This window comes from Phoxinus phoxinus (genome assembly GCF_949152265.1).
Source record: "Phoxinus phoxinus genome assembly, chromosome: 14".
NCBI lineage: Eukaryota > Metazoa > Chordata > Actinopteri > Cypriniformes > Leuciscidae > Phoxinus > Phoxinus phoxinus.
Window position 1 is genome coordinate 12,373,437 of NC_136889.1, and position 22,239 is coordinate 12,395,675.

The window sequence follows — 22,239 nt, forward strand, 5'->3', positions numbered from 1 at the left end:
GCTTCTGAATTATGAATAAGACTTGAGATCATACATTGAGATCAGTATGTTATGTTTATGTAGTTTCTTTTAAAACTTTGATTTTATAATCTGGCCTCACTTTCCTGACTGCATAGAGGCATTTGGGTTTAGGTTGCTTTGTTATGAAACAAATTGGGTAAGTTTTTCTGTGATCCCGGAGAGGCTGAGTTTCTGCCTTGAGTAAGCCTCTCCAAAACGACATGCTCTTTTGTCCAATAGTGGGTCGGCAGCACACCGCCCCCGCCACCCCTACCACCAGCACAGCTGCACTGGCACAGGAAGGTATGTGAGATGGGCACTAGGGGGCCGTTGCCCACTTTCAGCCTCAGCATGTGACCAAGGGGAGCCTGCTATACCCCTGCCAACGCACGGGCACTGAAACTCTTCTGAGAGGCCATTCGCTATGCAGAGAATACTTAACACACGCTCCAGGGTTTGGGTTTGTTGACTGAATTTAGAATATTTAAATTCTAATTGGATTCAATAGAAATCTTGCATGACTGCATATCTGGTCAGTAATACAATTCAAGTAAACTGATGTGTATAAAACTTGTAATTCAGCCACACCCAACCCTGAGACGCAATGGTAACCCTTTGTGCTTCGTGGCTTTTGACCAAAGTCTAGGATGAAGGGGCCCTTGTCTTGTCAGAGGCGACCTTTGCCTTTAGTCTGCACTGAACATCTTTACACAAGTGCTGTGAACTTGTCAGAAGATGTTTTGTGTCATTTTCAGTGGGTTTGGATGGTAAGAAGAGTATCACAAAAACATGTATTATGTCTTCCAAATGGTGTCTCTTTGGAAACATAATGCATTATGGGTTTGCGCTCTTGGTGATGGTCCAGGGATACTCCGGTGGAGGTATTTCGACCCGAGTCACCTTAAGCAACGGCATCATATTTAAGGTTTTTAAGTGGCCTTTATTTATGTTGATGGTTTCTTAAGGTGGCTCGTTCTCCTTGTATACCTCAGTCACAGTCAGGTCGGCTTTCGGTCAACCAGCTGCACTGGTATGAAATTGTGGGTAGATGCTGACATGGCATTTGCCTGTTGTAAGAATGAATGTCTACATGTATGTATTAGCAATAGCATGGTTTTAAGGGAAGACTTACTGAGAAGAACCACTGTACTGTAATGAAGTCTTCACAGCAGGATCGCTGTGGGGTGCTTAAAAAGCACCTTTCAGCATGTCTTCGGGTGTCTTTGTGCATGGAGGACACGAAGCAACAGGGATCCACATGTCCTTCTGTCTTGCTTTTTGTTTGTTTCTTAGTTTCTTGCCCCTCTCTTCATGTATACGTCTTAATGAAAGTGGCATGTCTGTGAACGCTCTGCCAATTGCTTCTGCTGCTTTACAATGATACTTAAAGGTGCAGTATGCTATTTCTCAAAATAGTTGTTGAACCCTGTTGATATTTGAAAATCAACCCAAACAAATCCCTTCATTGGTTTGCCCCCAAAATGCACAAACATGCAATACAAGAGTGTTTTTTTTTTTTTATCAAAGCAAAATAATGCTTTGCGGGGAGAAAAAAAGTGAAGAGGATAAACAAGAGCACAAAAAATTAACCTACAGTACACAAGAGTATATACAGTATATAAATGTTACTCATGGATGGAGCTGAATTATCGCATCCTCTGCATCCATTTTCAGGCCCTTCCTGCTTAGGTCTCACCAGTGTTGGAAAGCTTTTCTAATATTAACATGGGTCCTAAAGCTCTTGCTTGATCATAGCCCTTCTTTTTCCAGTGAGCTTTTCTCTTTTGATGTAAACTAAAAGTCTTTCTTCAAATCTCCCTCTTGCTCAGCTCACTGTCTCTCCTCTCCCATCATTAGTATACACCCCCTACTGCTGATTGGCTGCTAGTTTGTTGCGGTGCTGAGTCCGATCCACTTTTAACAGCATTTTTAAAAAATCACTAACTGCACCGTTAACAGCTGCTGTGAATTATTTAAGCCTCACAAGTACATCTAATTTAATCAGAGGCAGTTGTTTACAATGTGATATATCAGCCAGGCCATTTAATTAGCTGCTCTTTGACTATTTTGAAAAACACTGCCGATAACCATGCCCACTTATGAGTTTATTTAATTTGAGCAAATTTGTCTAATTTCAGCACACACAATTTCTACGTGTACACCGTCATTTAAAATTTTAGGGTCAGTATTTTTGGGGTCAAATTTTAAACTCTTTTTTTTTTTTCTTAAGAAGCCTTCCATGCTCACGAAAGATACTGTAAAAACAGAAATGCTGTGTAATATGATTACAATTTATAATATGATTTTTTTTTTTTTTTAAGAATAGAAAGTTAAAATAAATAAAAAATTAATTCAAAATCTTTTGTAACATTTATAAAAGTCTTTAGTGTGCCTTTTGATCAATTTAATGCATTCTTTCTTAATAAAAAGTTTGATTTTTTTTTTATTTTATCTTACTGACCTGAAACTTTTGAACAGTATTGTGTACAGTACACGATCACTTACTCGGCCATAATCCACCCTGTTCTCTCTATCGGCAGTGGAACTAACTATTTAAAAAAATCCTCTTATCAGTCCTCCGCTACCCTCTCTAACTCATGCTAAATTCGTTTTTTATTAATTTCACACTATCAACAGGTGCAGCACACAAACTCATTTGATGCATTATACAATTTCAATTACGAGACCAGTTTAATTACGAGCACAACAGCTGAACAGATCAGGAAAAAGGCCTTATCGTCCAACCACTCAGTCCTCTCATGAATCAGCAGTTCAGCGCTAGAGCGCTAGAGTGAACTGAAGCAGACATAGGCATTGGTTTGTCAGATCTGCATGGAGTCGTGTGCAGGAGAGATGCCTTCAGTGATGACAGCAGGCCAGGCAGGAGATGGCTCTGCACAGCATGGACCCAGCATGAACAAAAAATCCTCTAGTTTTGCTTTGAGTTGCTTGACTACTTTGTTTGCCACAGCTGTTTTTCTTTTTAATAATCCGTTGATTGATTTATCTTACCTTTTTCCCTTTTTGCATTCTTTCCTACCTCTATCTACTTTTGAAGGTAAGGGAATTTGAAGATCATACTTATAAAGTCCACTTATATCCTTGTATTTTTTTTTATTTGTGTGCACATATTTGTTGGCATTGTGTCTGTTTCGCCTTTTAAACCACGTTTCTGTTTATGAGAACACATGATAGGATGTGCTTATAGAAAGTGTTTCATATCAAACTGAGGTGGTCTTTCACGTTTCTTGGTGGAGAGAATCTTCTAGCCAGTTTATATTCTACCAGTGCTTTGGTGTTTGCTTGTGCCATGGGTCTAGGTGGCATTTTTACTACCCTATGGATGGTATTTCATATCATGTGGCTTGATTCTGCCATTGTTATTTATGTACTATGGTAGTATTCATTCATATTTTGAATTGACTTTTTTTTATATTTTACATTTTTAGTAATTGTATGTGCTTTGTCATTTGATTTATATAGTTTTAGGGGCCATTTACACTTCACCGTATTCAACTAAAAACTTTTTATGCATTTTAGCCGATCATTTACACAACAACTGTAGTTTGGCGGCCTGAAAACGCAAACTTTTGAAAAAGGGGTTTCAAAGTGCAAATTCTTAAAACCGATACCATTATAGTCTCTAAACTTAAAAAATGTGAATTTATGAGAATGGTGATGTATTACATGCTCATTCTATAGGCGCATAGTTTTTCTTTACTAAGTTGCCAACTACTGGCCTGACATGCATAATACAGCGTTTTTAATCGTTTTTGCGGATCTGTGTAAAATTAGATTGTTTTGAACGTTGTTGTCTGTACACAAAAACCTCTCTGTTTTTAGTTCTGTACATCGTTGATGTGTAAACGTGCCCTTAGTAATTTTAGTACTTAAACTTAATTATTTTGTTTATTTTTTATTTTTTTCGAGTTTAAGTTTACATTTTTTCATCTAATATTTTTATTTTATTTTATTTCAGCTTGTTTTCAATTACCCAAAACAATTTTTAATAGTTTTAGTGAAGAATAATAACTGGTTTCTACAGTAAAGGAACAACATTTGTAGATGTCAGTAACGAGTCAGTTCATCAAAAGATTGAGTATTTCTAATTGTTTCATTTTTCTTCTCCTCTCACCTTTCAGCATGCAAAAGTTTACTGAACAAAAAGTCCGACGGTGTGAAGGTAAGCCCACACACATATTATAAACCTCTTTCTCATTGAATCAGCATTGGCATTATAAAATATAATGTTTTTGTATCATAAACAAATGCACAGTTCTTCCCCAGTTTTTATGTTTAAAAGATGTTTCCTGTCATATTTATTTTCCTTCTTTTAAGGGCATATTATAAACAGAACTGGCAGTCAAGCTAACCAGCAAATGGCTGGCATAATCCAAAGACATTAAATAAATACACTCTCTGTTTCTAATTTAAAATGATTAGCTGTTTATGATATATTTTCAGTGTGTTAGCTTGAATAATATCCCCCTGAGGAGGTCCAATCAAACACATTCAGCATATTTAGACGGATATTTGCCCATTTGTTAGTCCTGAGTCTAATAAAAAATGTGTTGAAGCAGAGAGACTTACTCAACCCTGTGCCGTCTCTGTGCATGCAGTGAATCGTCAGCCTTTCACCAAGCAACTGTGAAGCAACAGTTTCTCTAAATGAAACGAGTCTTATCAATAAATTAATTTCAGCAGTTTAACACTTTTCTTTTCTAACACGTTGCTACTTAACACCCCTGTCATGTCACACATGGCTTTGCAACTTCTTGTGGTTGTTTATTTTTCCTCTTTTTCTTCTCTGTGGGATCTAACTAGCAGCTTTATTTTTTTCTGTGTTCACTGGCCTGTTTTCTATGCTTCCCTGTTTCACTCCGTTCAGAAAAGGAAGTCAAGCTCCAGTGTTTATTTGATGGTGAGATCTGTTCCGTGTCTCTCCCCTTTTTCTGACTCTCCCTCAACACTTTCTCACTCTCTGGCTCTCTTTTTTTCTTGGTTGAGATGCTCGAGAGTTTGTTTGGGTCTTTTTTTGTTTCATCGTAGGGTTTTGTGAGTCATGGGATCATCAAACATCAACAGAGTCATGTTCACCCGTTCAGCTCTGTTTTATTACATGCACACGTTCCTATTGGAATCCCATTCCCCTTGAAGTTCATTCTTCATTCCCATTGCATCTTGGTGCTTTCTTTGTAACTCAGACCAGGGCTTTTGTCTAAGAGGTTTCTCCTCGACCTCTGCAAGCCCTTGATATGCCCTGTGAGCTTCCTCCAGTTCGACTGTCTCCGCTTTCATGTAGACACTGATAATAACCAGGGCTGAGGTTTGAGTGGACAAAGGGCTCTTACTTGGTGCTCTTCAATAGGAAAGAGAGAGTTTAAATGGTATTGGAACAGACTATGTTAAAACACAGACAAACAAGCCTTTCTCTCAATGGAACTCCCCTTTTTCCCACAGTCCATAGTTTGCCAGGCGATTTCTGTTGCCATGGCAATAGCTGCAGTGGCCTGTGACATCGAGTTTGTCCTGACAACAAGTAAAGAGCAACTTGTTACGATAATGAACATTATTGTATGTTAAATTTGACTATATTCAAAACGCACCTTTCTTTTTGTTCTGTTTTTCATTTTTTTTGTTTATAAAGAATGTTTAATTAACCATATCATGGATTTCCATGTCCCCACCCGAAGAATAAATTTAAAAAAATTCTGTCGTCAAGGGATTGATGGTAAATGACAGCAGCAGCAGTTGATTTCTGTGAGTTAGAGAGAGCAGCCTGGTCACAGAGTGGCATTTTTAATATCGAACAAACATCATTCAGAAGTTGTGCATAGATCCCCATTCCTCATGCCTTGAGTTTCTCCATCAGGTCCAGGCAAATGCACACCCTTTCCTCAGTTTTACTCCTGCTCGTGGCTATCATTATCCCCATTATTGAGTAGACCATGGGATTTTCCAGCCAAGTCTTTGAGAATATTAGCCTGGCAAGTCAGACTTGCATCAAGATGTTTAGTCTGGCAACTCTTCATAGACGCGGCTTAATCCGAGGGGCGGGATAAACGGTTGTCTTTCAAAATCCCTCTGCACGCAATAGGATAGCGCTACAACCAACCAGAGCAACGAAGAAGGTGACGTAGTCAGAGCGGCAAAGATCCGGTCCAGCAAAACTCCGAACACTTCTTCCTTTTTTAAGAATGACTTAAGTGCCGTTCTTTGCTCTTTTCTTAAAGAAAAAGAGAGACCAGAGTCGCGGCCAAAGCCGATTCGAAAGACTGCTGTTCTCCATCCGCAGCCGCCATTCTTTGTTTTCAAGTGGCAGCCGTCGCAACTCTGTCGTCTTATGTTAAGCCCGCCCCCCGCCTACTCTATACACGACGTGATTGGGCTGACCCAATTTAGGTTTTTGCAGCTAGAAGGTCTATGGAGAGTTGCTAGACTGCCCTGGCTGCAAAATACATTTTGCTGCCGCTAGGGTGCGTCTAGATTTCTAGGCTATGAGAATATGTGATCTAATAATAAACCTAAAGAAGCCTTTAATTGATTCAGTGATCTCAATTAGAGTCTTGGACACAAGATTTGATCATCTTTAACATCCTGTATGAATTTATTTAAAAAAAATTTTTTTTATAAATATTAGGGCTGTCAATTAAACCTGTTATTTTAATTAATTAGTTTGAGTCACAGCAGAACTGTTGTGCATCTCCGAGCAACACACAGCAGTGCTTCGTTTCTGAATGAATCCTCATTTTGAGCGAATCATTTGGGTCGACCAATGATTCAATGGCCCATTTATAAAGATTAATTTAATTTATTCCTGAATGAATCAGCCTTTTGAACGAATCGAATGAATGACTCTGACTTACTCATTTAGACATGAACCGCCACCTACTAGCAGTTTTAGTTCCATTTATTTATAGTATCATTTAATAAAAATTAAAAATCTTATTTCCATATTAATGTAAAACCCATTAAAAAGGTTTACTTCACCCAAAAATGAAAATTGTCATCATTTACTTACCCTCATAGCCATTGAAGCCTAAAAGTTTGTGTAATAAATTCTATGTTAAATCAAATAAAATATATTTTTTCAAAAAAAAAAAATTTTGAATGAGTATTTGATGCTTTTCTCGTTTAACAATTAATCTGTACATCATGTAATTAATACGATTTTTTTAAATAATCACTTGACAGCCCTAATAAATACAATAATATAATGTATTTATTTATATATCTTTTTTTAATATTTGCATATAATATAAGTTTTAATTCTGTTTCTTTCTTTATAAGCATCTAAAACATATGAATTGACAGTTATTTTTCAGCGTTTTTCAGGGATGATATAGTCGGGTCACTTATAAACTAGCTGCCTCTATCACTCCTGAAAAATGCTGAAAAATAACCGTCAATTATCTGAGACTGAATGCATAAAGCAGTTTCTTTCAAAATACATCTCTCCTTTCTCTTTATGGCTGTTTAACATTTAGGATGAACAACTTTTGGCTGCTGTTCTGCTTCAGTCTTTTTGATCCGTGTGTAACCTGTTCTAATCTTTCTGTCAGGATTCTTGAACATTCTTCTCAAGAATTGTATCGGTTTTACTGCCACCTCTCTTCTTTTTTTCCTATAGTCAGCCTTTGTTCTTTTTGAATCATTAGTTGTACCCTGAATTGATTCACAGAGTCCGAGGTTTGAGCATAAGCTCTTCTCGCTGAAGTTTTTCACTGCATGCACTAGTGACCTATCAGGGTCCCTCCTTGACAGTAACATTGGCCTCTAATTGTTACTGTGCCAGCAAAAAAGGAAATATAAATATTTCTGTAAATACCAAATATTTTATCTGAAGCCTTGAAACTTTTCTCTTTTTTTACCATTGTATCCATCTTTATGGATATATTCAAGTACAAATTCTATTAGTATATTTACATGTTTATCAGCACTGTAACAATGTCTCTACATATGAAAGTTTGAAAGATGTTTACATACACATATACTGAATTACTATTATTATTATTAAATAAATATACTTATTCTCTGGAAATATACTTATTTTCTGTATAAATATTTTAGGATAATTGAACAGTTCCAAAACAACACTGCCGAATTGTATATCAAGTAACATACCCATTTAAAGGAATGTTACTGTCTCTTTTTGTACAGCCCACCATGTTTTATCTTTGTTTTTATCAAGAATTGTAATGTGATTTTACAGATATGGGAGGATTTATTTCAATATTTGTTTTTATTTTATGACTCTAGTATTACCGACCATGATGAGTAGTTTGAATCTGTAATTCTATAACGTACCTCTCACAAAAAAACGCCTCTAATAATTAAAAGTACAGCTAGAAAACGTTTTTTTTTTTTTTTTTTTTCATGAAAGTGTATCATTAAACGTGCTCTAGGCTAATAGCTAAGCTAATTTACCCATCCAGATCCCCTTTCATGTCTAGAATGAGCTGAGGTTGTCAGTTCTTGAACTTCCCTGAACAGAAAGCATTAGGGACCGAGCACCGATGGTGTGAGGACCCTTTTGGAATGGCTCTGTTATTTTGTGTTGTCATTGTTTTTTTGTTTTGTTTTTTGCCCCAGCCACAGACAAACAACAGCAAAAACAGTGTAGTAAGCAGCAGCACCAAAGACAGCAGCATATCATCCACTGCACCAATGGTACCTCATCTTAACTTTTTATTTCCTTCATTCATAGTCTTTCCTTTTCTTAGTTCTTAAGTCTTTGTTTAGTAAAAGGCTTTATCAGTTTGTCCCATACCTGTTATTTTGACTTCCACCACTCATCGCTCAATCCACTCAGATGAAGATGTGTGACGTTACTCATGGTTTTTGATGAGTTGAACTAAAACATCTGGTTTGTGCCTGTGGATTTCTCTCTGACTTCCTATTTTACCCAAACAAACTCGCAGGAGAAGTTTGACATCTTAGCAGACAACCCCTGAACTTTAGACAGTTTCAAAAACCTTTCTGTATATAATCCCTGGTTGCATCTTCTCTTAATCTCACAGTCGAGTCTCCAAGGGTAAAACAGGATAATTTTACGTCAGGAAGCAGAGCTGCTCTGTTTGTTCTGAAGATGCAGTCCCTAACTTTTATTATTATGGGTAATTGCTCATTTACCCAGTTCACAGCCTTCAGAGGACATAGAGGTACTTCAGTTCTGTCAACAAACACATTTGTCAACTGACACGCACACCCAGTCAAGGAACAGTGGGGTCTAAAAGTCAAAGATCATTGTTATCAGCAAGAAAATGTGAAAAAAAGGGAATTTAAATATCTGAGTATTTAATTGATATGTAATTTTTTATTTATTTAAGTATTATTTTCAGTATTTCTTAGTGTTTGCCCAGACATTGAAGTTGCTTGGGCTTACAGGCGATGAGTTTTTGTTTTCTCTCAGTAATGCATCAAGGGGAATGAAATTGTAACTGGTTCTCGGCACGTAGGGACTGCATCTTCAGGTCTGCGTTGACAGGTTGCTTATTAGAGGGTGTTGTGTTAGTGGTGGTGGAAATAAAGTAGGATCTAGTGTGCAAGACTGTTTGTTTATATGTGGGGTGTGTGTATGTGCAAAGGTGGGATCAATGCTTTGTGTTTTCTGGAGAAATAACAATGTGGCATTGAAAGCTAACTGTTTGTGCAGTGTTAATCATTTCTGTTATGTCTGTGTGCTGTTGGTGACTGGGGTTGGTCTTGGAGAGAGACTTCTCAAGCCTATTGACTACTTCCTTTTCCACTGTCTCTCTGTGGTTAGAAGTACCTACCGGTAATCTTTGCATGCATATCCATTGAACTTCAAGTTCTTTGTATAATGTCTTTCTTTACAAAACATTATAGTTTTTATATACAGGGGCCTCAATGTATTTGGACACCTAACCCACACTTAAACACAAATTAATGTCATTGTATTATATGTAGCATTTTTTTTAAAGGGATAGTTTACCTAAAAATTAAAATTCTGTCATTTATTCACTGTTCCAAAGGAAGATATTTTGAAGAATGTTTGTAACCAAACAGTTGTTGGGCGCCATTGACCATTGAAAAAATACTATGGAAGTCAATGCGACCCATCAACTGTTTTGTTTCAGCAAAAAAAAAAAATCATACAGGTTTGGGGTAAGTAAATGATGACAGAATGTTTATTTTGGGGTAAACTATCCCTTTAAAATAAATGTAGCACAGTCTTGCTTCATTTATTTTTTTCCATTATTTCATTAATTCCTTATTTTTTTTTATTTTTTTTTTTCTGGTTATCAAGCATTTCAACAAATCGATTTCCATTAATTTTAAAGAAATAGCATAAGGACATTTATTTAAATATTTATTATTCTCATTTATTTAATATGTTTGGCTATTAGTGTAATATGCCCATGATATAACAAAACACCCTTGACAAGTGGAATTTGTTTATTTATTTAGCATAAATTAAAACATATAACAACAAACAACCAATAATACTAAATACCACTTGTAAATATTCTCATCTGATGCAATGAAATTCATACTTTTTAAAGTTTAAAATAAGTGCCCAAAAACATTTTGGGGCCATTGTATACGCATTATTAGCTTATGGAACAAACGCAGAAGTCTCCAATGCTCCTGACAGTTGTACAGTCACATCATGCTAGTTGTGGAGTCAGGGTCCCCTCACCCTCTTCCCTCAGCCCCGCATGGTAAACTCTCTCCTGCCTCCCCCAGGAATCACAGACCACTGTCGTGCACAATCCAGCCGATGGCATCAAGGTAAGCCACCTCTTTTAGCTCCCATTGAACATGGGTCATTAGAGCTACTTCCTAAAACCACAAGCCCAAACTTCACAAATTTCACTCAAGTGAATGGGTCTTGCCCTCATGCTTGGTTGGCTGGTTTGTGCAGGGCTCAGTGTGTTCCTGTCAGGGGTCTGTGTGTGTGTGAGGGTGTGCTGGGGTATATCTGTGCTTGCGGGTGATTCTTTATGTGTGTGTGTGTTTGCTGGTTTACAGTGTGTGCACCATATATTGTTCCACATGGTTTATAGACCTGTCTGCAAACCTGTTTCTGTACTACTTTTTCGGTCTTCCCACCTTCATATAACCACCCCTCCATCTTGCATATTGTCTCTCTCTCTCTCTCTCATATCACAGGGGTCTACAGAGAGCTGTAACACCACAGAAGAGGAGGACATGAAAGATAAGAAAGGTACACCATCAACTCCTCATGTACTTTGTATGTCTTTCTTTTGTTCTCTGGGATCTACAGAACAAGGTGTATGTGTTTGAGTTCATTCAAAATGTATTTCTTAAATGTCATTAGGATCAAAGGCCATGCTTACACCTGTTATTTAGATCTGTCCTGTGACCACAGGTTTTGTGGGCACAGTCTCTGGTTTTCTGACTACATGCAGTACTGTGCAAAAGATGCTTCACAAAAGCATTTCTTTCAAGATGGTTATTTGTCTCTTTTGAATTATTGTGTCAGTAGGAAAAATCCATTTTAGATTTCCAAACATTCCTTTTGCAAATATTGTTATAATGCAGTGAGATTTTTGTATGACCAAGCAGTCCAACATCAGATGGTATATGGTCCACACAGAGATCTGAGCTCCGCATTGAGTTCGTCTGGGTTTAGATAAAGAAATCGAAGCAACTGAGACTGTCTAAATCCATAAAAGAACATCCTCACATTTTTTTCTAGAGTACTTAAAGGGATAAGTCACCCAAACGTGAAAATTGTCATAATTTATCAAACCAATCATATGAGAGAACAACTCTTTTAGTTTCATGAGTACAAAAGTACAAATGAGACTGTACAAATTAATTTGAATTTGCTACCAATTTGCCAAAACAGAAAATAGTTCAAATAGTTATGCCTTTACTCACCCTCACATCGTTTCAAGCCCATAAGACTTTCATTTATCTTCTAAACACATATAAATAGATTTTTAATAAAACATGAGAAATTGCTGTCCCTCCATTGAAAATCCATTACATGAAAACTTTGATGCTTAATTAACAGTTTGTAAAGAGATGGTAAAATAAATATATGAATAAAGAGGTTTAATCCAAGTCTTCTGCAGAGACACGATTGGTTAATATGAACAGATTTTATTTAGGCTTTTATTTGCATATAAACATTGTTCAACACGCATACATAGAGCACATCAAATATGAACGAATGATATTTGACGCGTCAAGCTAGTATAGTTGACCTTCTGTTTATCATATTTGCGTTGTTTTTTTTTTGTTTTTTTTTCTATATTAACAGAACAATTGTCAAGAACGCATCGGAATGCATTTTAATGTAGTGTTTCTGACTACCTCTGAATGTGGTTTCAATAATAGGATCAAAAATGGCTTTGGATGGACATTAATGCCAGATGTGAATGGGGTCAAGGCTTGTACACTTTCCCAAATAGTGCTAATGAAGGCCAGAGGGAATAAATATTATACAGATACAGGTAGTGAGAGATTGACAGTGAGATTGATTCCTGTGTGGTGAAAGGACCTTCATGGTATGATAATTGCTTTGCGTGTGTGTTGACAGCCAGCTTGTCAGCTCTAGATTCATTGCTGTTCACTACAGCTTCAGCTATTGTGTAGTGTAAGGGACCAAAACAGGGTCAGACTGACTGATTTGCTATCATGAATCAGCACAAGCTTTGCTATGAAAAGGAGCCATGCCGTGATTGCCAAAGTTACCATGACACTGATGAATCACAAAGTCTTGTGTTCGCATAATGAATGTCCACAATATCTGAGGGAATATTCGTTTTACAGCAGTGACCTTTACTGGCAACAAATACCCCTTCTGAGAATTACTGAGCCTCCGTATCACATCTCAGTATGTTGTCTAGCAGAGTCACATGGTGGTTCATTACCACACAGCAATATTGCACAATGGGTTCAACTCAATTATTATATAATCATGGCACCATTCATCATCTGATTGGTCTTTTTGATCAATTCTGAGCTTTTCTGAGCTTCTATATTGCTTTTTGAGGCCTGTTAGATAATAAGATATCTTAATCATGTCTATTCAATCTGGGAAACACAAGCAGAGGTTTAATGAATCAGTAGAGCTTTAGGATCATTCCTTGCTTGACACTAATCTAAGCTTGATGGTCAGGTACACTCAATAGTCAATATACTGAGATTTATCCCTCAGAGACCTAAGCATCACAGATATTGATATACACTACTGTTAAAAACATTTTTTATACTTTTATTCAGCAAGGATGCATTCAATTGACAGTAAAGACTGTTATAATGTTACAAAATATTTTTATTTAAAAAATAAATGCTGTTCTGTTTGAACTGTACATTTATCTAAAAAAAGCATCGAATCAGCATATTATAATCATTTCTGAAGGATCATGTGACACTGAAGACTGGAGTAATGATGCTGAAAATTCAGCTTTGCCATCACAGGAATAAATTACATTTTAAAATACAATTTAAAATAACATTTTCCTATTTTAATATAATATTATTTCACAATATTATGATTTTTACTTCATTTTTTTAATCAATCAAATGAATCCCTCTTATCATCATGATGTTTTACCTAGTTTTATTCCGGAGATTATTTTATTTAAATACCCATTGCAGTTCTTCCAACAGTAAGTCTCTGAGGGTTAAACCTTAGAAATTATCCACTTGCGTCATAGCAGAAAAGCCCAAAGATCTCACATTCTATACTAGGGTGCAAAAATGTCCCCGACAGAGAAGTATTTTAGCTTTTTCTAAAACAAACCGTTGAATAACATGTCCTTATATAACATGCTCAGAAAATATTTTTGATCTTTATTTTTGTATTTTATTCTACATAACATTACCTTTTATATTATTTTCTGCTCTTAAGTTGCTTGCACATTGTGTCTTAGCATGAGTGTTGTTTTTTTTGTGTGTGTAGTGTGTGCTGTTGATATTTTTGGACGATTATCATGCAAATTGTGTCAGCACAAAAGGCAAGCTGGAAAAAGGTTTGTGCCTTGTGGTATAACTTACCACAACAAATGTCACATTTTTCCCCTGAATTGTCTGTGTCAGTATCGGTGGGCGGGACTAGCAATGACAGTGCAGTGGGCAGCCAATGCAGTGGCTCCGATGAGCCGGCTCCTCAGACCGAGGCTTCTCCCCCCTGCCCACTACCCAGTAAGTCAACTGCTACAGCAGTGACCTTATCAGCAGCTCCTACAACTCCCCTCTTGGACTCATCTGATCTCTACCTCACATTCTCTCTGTTTCTACTGCTCCCACTGCTAACCTAGAGTATTTCACCTTTCTGAGCTTGTCATTACTTAATATGTTACTCTAATATATCTGGCTGAGATGGACTCACTGGACATCTACATTGTTAAATGCCCTAATCTTGGATTTTGGTGTCAGTATGAAAGGTCATATCATACATTTTAATTTTATTAATGATTTATCATTATAGGCAGCAGTTTTATTGCTTAAATGTGATGCATAAACAGCGATGGTCGTATTGAAATGATCCTTTTGGTAAAAATAAACTTAAGATACTCGGATGTCAGATGTTTTTTAAATTGCTCGTTTTTCTGATGTGAATACTGTGTTAAAGTTTGTGGATGTTTAGATTGAGTCATATTTACTATTTAGTGTCAGTAAATTCTATTTTTGTACTGAGGAGTTAAAATGAATGCTATGGAGGGTTTTTGTAGTGTATCTCAAAAGCTCAGAGGGCATTTGATTCCTTATGATATGACCCCTTTAAGACAATAATATGGCATTTTTATGGCTTTCGTGAGTCATTGCAACAAAATGCACGCCGCATAATCTACTGTACTCCGCACAGCTATCAAGGACGGAGATTGTCACTTTACCTGATTTGGAGTCTCTCGCAGTCCACCATCTTTGCCCTTTTACTCATGTACGTCCTCACCTCTGACATGGAAAGAATTGCACTGACCTTCTCAGTCAGAGTGACCTTTTCATTTATTTATCTGTGACACTGAATACTTTGAGTGTGACAGATGAGCAGAGGGCCCGTGCTGAGACTGTACACGCCAGACATCTCACAACACATGCACACACTGTGCCTAGATCTACTCAGTATGGCCATTACTCTTGAGTTCTTCATTTACTCTTCCTGCTTATGCCAGTTCAGTATATAGATTACTGCCACCGTCATAACACAGGCCGTCTTGCCTATACATCTCTGCTCTTTCTTGGCTGCATGTTGAGTTCAGCGACTGCTCAAACCACTGAACCAGACTGCTGCAGGTCTTTGTTTAAGAAAAGTAACAACCCTTGAGATCTGCCACCATCTGCTGGACTGTTTAAACAAGCACTGCCAGCTCTCTGTTGCTGTTGCTTGAACATGCTGTAATCCTCTAAAGCATTTTCAGGCATATTTTTCACATCTGCTATTGTGTATTATTTAATGTTCATTATTCAAATTCAGTTATAATCGAATTACTGAATTTATTTCTGCAGTGTTTCCTGTGTGACACATGCAGTGGTTCAAGCATGGTTTGCAGTAGCTTGATGTTTTATGAAGCATGCAATATAATCAGCGGTTCTCGGCCTTTTGGGCTCGAAGTCTCTCCATCGTCTAAGACTATATTCAACCCCCTTTCCCCCACATTATAGGATATAGAAGATATTTCAGGTATTTCTGCTGTATGTCAAAGCTGCTTGTTTTCAAACTTTTTATTAACTCTGCAAAAAAAAATAGTATACATTTATTACATCTTGATTGTTTTTCTAGAGTTTGATTATTTTTATATAATACCAATTTATTCATCTATTTTTAATTCTTAATGCACACACACAATGACTTAAAGGTATTAAGTCAACCTGAATCCCCCCTGGACATTTACTGTGGGCCCCGGGCCCCTGGCTGAGAACCACTGATCTAGATGAATTAGTGACTGTGTCTATGATTGGAATAGAATACTAGTGTACTACTAACTAGTATTACACAGGATACACTGTATATTTCCTACTACATACAATTTTTTTTACGGAAATAAAATACAATTATATTTAAATTAGAAATACTTGGTATAAAAATGTGTCTTTTGTAGACATTTTGTGAAGAAATTGATGGTAAAAATTAAGTAATTTTTTTTTATCACCGTAGAAACGGAAGGTGAATTTCAGCTCATTTCATTGTGGAATGTAGTATTTCACAGTCATTTCTGTTTAATACCGCATGTTTTGTCATTCACCTCTGCATACAGAAAATGTGCATATTGTGCACAGGACACATGCAGCTGGAGGAATAGTAGTAGAGTAGTACTATTCCAAACACAGCCTGTCTCTGTTTAGTGCTCACTGTTTTGCTGTGGCCTAGCATCTCTGTGTGCATAGATGCAGTTTTGTTTATGTGTCCCGTTGTCTTGCAGCCGAACCACCACATGATGTTAAGAGTGTTGCTTGGAGCAGTTCAGGTCAGAGCTCCTGTCCTGATTTAGAGCCTGCTGTACCTGCTCCAGCCTCCACAACACCAGGGGGCAGCAGCGTGCACAGGCGGCAGTGTAAGTCTTAGACTGTTGATTTAGTGACAGAGATATGGTGAATTTGATGTTTTCTAAATAGACATCCTGACATTCCCTCTGGTGTTACAAAAGTCCCTGCAAATCATCACACTATTACAGTCCTTTATCGAAACATGTCCATCCGCAGGAATTATGAGCTCATGCGAGTGTGAACTGTTTGTACTTGATGGTTGGCGTATGGTTACTGAGCTGGTTGAAATCATAAGCGTTTAATAATCATTGAATACAAGTCATTCAAGACCTCTGCTTGTGCTGAAATCAGGATGCTTGGGTAGATACTGAAAGACGGGTCCCTGTTGAATCATGGGCTGAATGAGATTTCTGGGGCAGCTATTAGCATAACGCTGGTTTGCAGTCTTCAAATAATGGATGCTGTGGATAAACCTTGATTTGTGTCCTTGTGCTTCCTCCTGTCTCTCCAAACACCAGCACGGAAGCAGGAGATCATTAAAATCACGGAGCAGCTGATTGAGGCCATCAACAACGGGGATTTTGAAGCGTACACGTAAGCACTGTTTATACATGCTGTTTTCACATATCACTGATTAAACATTGTGAGCATTTTATGGATTGTGTTCATTTTTGTTGGTAAATTTTCACCCAAATTACAGCCAACAAAATGTTAATGTTGCGCATAAAAAAAAAAGAATATCTCATATTTATTATAATAGGAGCAAACCCCATATTCAAGTTTAATTGATATTGCTGGTAATTAAGAGCACATTGTGAAAATCTTGTTTTATCAGCACTTTTAAAAAGCACTAGTGTGTTTAATTAAAACATAAATGAAACATTTTATGGAATATTTTCTTTAAATAAACAACCTGTTAAGATCACCAACCATTTTCTGTAGAATTTGTTTAACTTTTGTAATATATTGAAAATGTGTGCATGTTAAATAAGATTATGCCAATTTGCATATATATATATTAGGGGTGCACCGAAATTTCGGTCGCCGAAAATTTCGGCCGAAAATGGCATTATCGGTTTCGGGCCGAAATAAAAAAGCCAGCCGAAAATGTCAACCGAAAATGAATGTCAACCGCGCCCCTCCCATCCGCGCGCAAGCGCTTGGGTTTCACTCACGGTGGAGCTGTTACTCGTCACCCACCCCTCCCCTCCGTGCTCAAGCAGGTTTCACTCACGGTCGAGCTGTTTGCACGTGTCTGCAAAGATTGAGCATGTCAGCCGTATGGAAGTATTTTAAAGTTTCAGATGAGGACATCTGAGCGCCGCCGCTCCCACCACGCGCATGAGCTGAGAGGGCACCAAAAAATTGCGTAATGAAAAATCAATAATTATAATGCCGATTTTATTTCAGTATAGAAATACAGACATCCCAAGTCTCCCGGAAGTTCCGGGAGTCTCCCGCATATTGATAGCGGCTCACTGATGCCCGCGAATTAGTTAAAACCTCCAGAATCTAGAGCGAGCGCGCAGACTGTGGCAGAGAGGGAGAGAGAGCAAGAGACCGCGCGCGTGTGGCTCATGAAGCGTATGTAAAATGAAATATATATAATATATAAAATATTCTAGGTTTTGTTATGTAACTGTTAGTGGTAATAAAAGTTTGATGATTATTCTATTGTTTTGTGATTTCTCATTTCAGATCCATTCAAAATTAAGCAATATAAATAAATATATATTAAAGTTTTTAAAAGAAGCCATTTTCGGTATCGGTTTCGGTTTTCGGCCAAGTGCATCCTAAATTTTCGCTATCGGTTTCGGCCCAGAATTTTCATTTCGGTGCACCCCTAATATATATTATTATTATTATTTTTTACAAAACAAAAAAATGTTTGTATTTTTGTCAATGTTTTATGAGGATTAAAGGAGGGGAACAGTTATTGTATTATGGTATTTTCATTGATATTCAGACTCAGGTATTGAAAGCACATAAAGCCCTACAGTCAAAACTGAAAAGTGTTTTGCATTGTCATCTCTGTAACCTTTACTGTTCCAGGAGAATCTGTGACCCTGGTCTGACCTCTTTTGAGCCTGAGGCACTTGGAAACCTGGTCGAGGGAATGGACTTCCATAAGTTCTACTTTGAGAATCGTAGGTGTCATGCTTTGTGCTAAAGTGTAATAAAGCTTTTTAAGTTTGTTAGTGTATTTGTAAGCAGATTCACTTGAGTTGAATGGTACCTTTATCTACTGCCTGTGTCTGACTACAGTGCTGAGTAAGAACAGTAAGCCTGTGCACACAACCATCCTGAATCCTCACGTGCACCTGATCGGAGAGGATGCCGCCTGCATCGCCTACATCCGACTGACGCAGTACATCGACAGCCAGGGCCGGCCACGCAGCAGCCAGTCAGAGGAGACGCGTGTGTGGCACCGCAGAGATGCCAAGTGGCTCAACATCCACTTCCACTGCTCCGGCGCGCCTGCCGCACCTCTACAGTGAACCACACAGGGCAAAGGTACACTGACTGACAGACATCTTGGTGTCCACACAACAAGTGCATTATTATTTAGTATTCTTCATATTCTCTCCCTTAGCATGCCTGAATACTAAAGCTGATTGGAGCATTTCTTCTCCGTGCACGTCTTGCCGCCTGGAGCCCGGCCAGAAGAGAACCTCTTGAAGTTTTCGAAAACGTGAGGGAAAAAATTTACACAACTAAGAAATATATTTAAAAGTGGCCACCACTTTAGTCCAACTCTAGCTAGATGTGTGGCGGGCGGCCACGGCAGCAGCCCTGCCTTCTGGATGCTGCATGCTTCTAATGCCCACACGGGGCGCTGTATTGTCTGTAACCATAATCTCTGCTGCCCAACATTCGGAAATGGTGTTTAAAGTATTAATAATATATTGTAAAATATTGAGATCTTCACATGTGTAATCAACAGCTGGTAGAGATGGAAGTTAGAACCAGAAATGTGAATTTTTTGAAGAGCACACGCCGGTGTGAGTTTATTACGTTTCAGAAAACATTTTTCTGTTATGTCCTCTTTTTTTTACGCATTGAATGTGATGGCATGGCATATCAGAGGGAACGAAAATTTTTATCAGACGTTGACGCACCAAAGTGTAGACTCTTAGACTTTGAGAAGAGGATGTTTTAATGTTGCTTTTATTTTTTATTAAAAGGGGAGAATGGGGTTGGGGAAGATTATCTTTCTGGCTTTCTGTCGTGTTTTTGTGGAACTCTTGGTTTTTAATCTCCTGAATGATGCTGTTATTGGAAAGTATTTTGTGTTTTCAAGACAAATGTTTTAAAGTGGGACTGGATTTAATATAGCTGTGCATAAATAGATATTTATAACGAGAAAGGACAAAACAGTCTGTGGTGTCTGGGGGAAAAGGGTGAGGAGATGTGTGTGTTTGTGTAAATGTTCTTTCTTGGGTTAAAGATGCTCGTTGCTATGTAGTGTTTTGCGTAGATCTTCTTTCCACACACTTCCACATGAGGCCTAAACTCAAGTTGGGTTGGTTTACTTGCCTTCATGTATGTTTGCACCCATAACCTCCTGGCTCTCTGAACCTGAAGTTGCAGAACTCTCACTTACTTTGATTCAAGTTTGTTGTATGTCTCTTGGTCCCCAGGGGGCGCTAAACACTACACACAAACACGCTCACGGTTACTCTGCTCACTCTTTTAGGCTTCCAGCTGCGTGCATATCATTTTGTAGACTATAAGCATGTCAAAAAAAGGTAATGGCCTGTACTGTTTTGCACAAGCTTGAGACTCTATGCTGTTCTGTTCACTTTTCTGTGAACTGCTTTGCAACTTCAGGTTATGAAATCCATCCATAGGGGTCCACGCTTTAGAAGAAGACCCAAACTGTCACATTACCCCTCCGTGAGTGTCTGTACACTTGTTCTGATTATGTCTCATCATCATATATAGTGACTTGAGTGTGGTTTTGGTAAAACGGTGATCACCTGAGCATCCACAGGCTGGTTATTGAATGAAAATGACTTGATGAATGCAGTTCCAGGGTGTTTTGGGGTCCATTTTGTAGTATCTGTTCTGGGGATGTTGATTTTTTTTTTAAGGTCTTGTTATATTTTTTTTTTTTCAGTGTAACCTGTAAATACTAATGCAGATCATTGATGAGGGATGATTCGAACTCTTAGCCAGTCGTCTTCATCTGACTTTCAGTACACAGTAAACATGCGTAGTTAAAAAATGTTGGTTAAAGCACATGCACATTGTGCTCCCTTTAAAATTCGATCTGTGTGACTGTCACATTGGAACACTGTTCTTGACTGTGTTATTATGTAGAATCCTGTGTGTGAATTGTGATGCCTAGGGGGCTTGCCGTTCCCCCCTTCACTCTGTGCTAAGCCATTCCTTGTGACACATTACCTTTTAAAGTTGGGCAAATGTTGCACCCAAGTTTATATGTTGAAAAAAAGGGAGGAAAGAGAGTACTCCTGCCCTACGGCATCTTGCTGGTGAGTTCACTTGTCCACAGATGAAACCGTCTGGCACTGTGATGTCTGCCATACCTTCATACAGCGCTCTCTGCTGCAGTGTGTGTGTTCTAACAGTGTGATCAGTCCTAGTCTCTGCCTGGCCACTTCCTCCACTCATAGTGTGTCCTCAGATATGAAAAAAGTGCAGTTTAGTCTGTTTAACTTACATAAAAAATGTAAACGGTTAAGAGTTGTTTCCAGATGCAGGAGATTATAGTTCTTGTATTTCTTATGACTGTTAGATGGACACAAACGCCTTTGTATAATAAGTGAATAATTCCTGAAATAAATAACTCACAACCAAACCATATATGCAGTTCAGCAGAAGAAAAATATGCATGTGTAACTTTCTTGTAATAATTTTCACTGTCTGTGTTACCTAAATTTGAAATATGTGTATATTACCTGCATCTTCAAGGTAAATGACATGTGGCTCTTGAGATATGTTTCCAATGCTAATTTTGTAAAGAAATGGACTAAAAGAGATTAACAAAGCTTTAGCTTGGTATGTTGCCCCATTCTTGTCAGTTCTTTTGCATTGTAACCATATATGATGGGACTACATATGATTATACTCTGAGGTTTAATTGGATGCTGGATTTTTTTTTGCATGACCATACAATTAATAAAAGTATGAACTTAAATCTATCAAGTGTTTGTTTGAATGTTGTTAAACCATCATAGCTATGTTATTGTTGAAATATTTGGAAGCATTTAATAAAAGATAATCTCAACATCACTGTCTTTCTGTCCTGCTCAGCTTGCATTTGAAGCTGACCTACACTGACCTTTATTACACGAGGACAAGACAAAGTGCTCATGGCAGTGTCTGTGTTACGCAAGTTACGTAGGGCCCCTGAACCACCAGGGGCCTCCTTGCTCTCAAAGATAGTGTCAATATGTTGTGGTGTAAATAAAACTGTTATATTATACAAATGTGGATTAAATTTAAGAGGAGTCATGTGGAAACATTTAACTATACCTTACAACTTAATGATTACTATTTATTTAATTACTGTTTTGGACTAACGGTCATTAAATAACATGACATGCATCTTAACGTATGGCTATGGCTTGTCCAGACCTCCACATTCAGTATTGGTCTACTGTGTTTTGTTAGAAATGCCCCATGATGAAATAAAATTTCAGTTTGCATCAGTACACATCAATAATAATAAAAAATTAAAGCTGCAAGCAGCGATGAAAGGGCCCTCGCACCCGTGCCACCGCCACCCGGTGGCTTTAGGAAGACAGAGCATGGTGGGCAATGTGCATTTAAGAAGGTAAAAATAGG

General features: G+C 37.8%; 1 protein-coding gene across 18 annotated transcripts in view; it reads left to right on the top strand.

Annotated features, from left to right (window-relative positions):
• camk2g2 (calcium/calmodulin-dependent protein kinase (CaM kinase) II gamma 2) overlaps positions 1-21,593 on the top strand; it is a 68,091-nt gene extending 46,498 nt beyond the window's left edge. The window contains exons 13-23 of one of the 18 annotated variants that reach the window (XM_079635844.1): positions 241-303; positions 4,143-4,183; positions 8,593-8,670; positions 10,711-10,755; positions 11,137-11,191; positions 14,041-14,145; positions 16,365-16,496; positions 16,947-17,022; positions 18,481-18,575; positions 18,694-18,942; positions 19,022-21,593. In XM_079635844.1, the coding sequence (XP_079491970.1) occupies positions 241-303; positions 4,143-4,183; positions 8,593-8,670; positions 10,711-10,755; positions 11,137-11,191; positions 14,041-14,145; positions 16,365-16,496; positions 16,947-17,022; positions 18,481-18,575; positions 18,694-18,926 (923 nt within the window). In that variant the 3' untranslated portion in view covers positions 18,927-18,942; positions 19,022-21,593. The remainder of the gene's footprint in view (positions 1-240; positions 304-4,142; positions 4,184-8,592; positions 8,671-10,710; positions 10,756-11,136; positions 11,192-14,040; positions 14,146-16,364; positions 16,497-16,946; positions 17,023-18,480; positions 18,576-18,693; positions 18,943-19,021) is intronic. The other 17 variants (XM_079635858.1, XM_079635854.1, XM_079635856.1 and 14 more) reach the window with 17 other exon arrangements.
• The last annotated feature ends 646 nt before the right edge of the window (positions 21,594-22,239 follow it).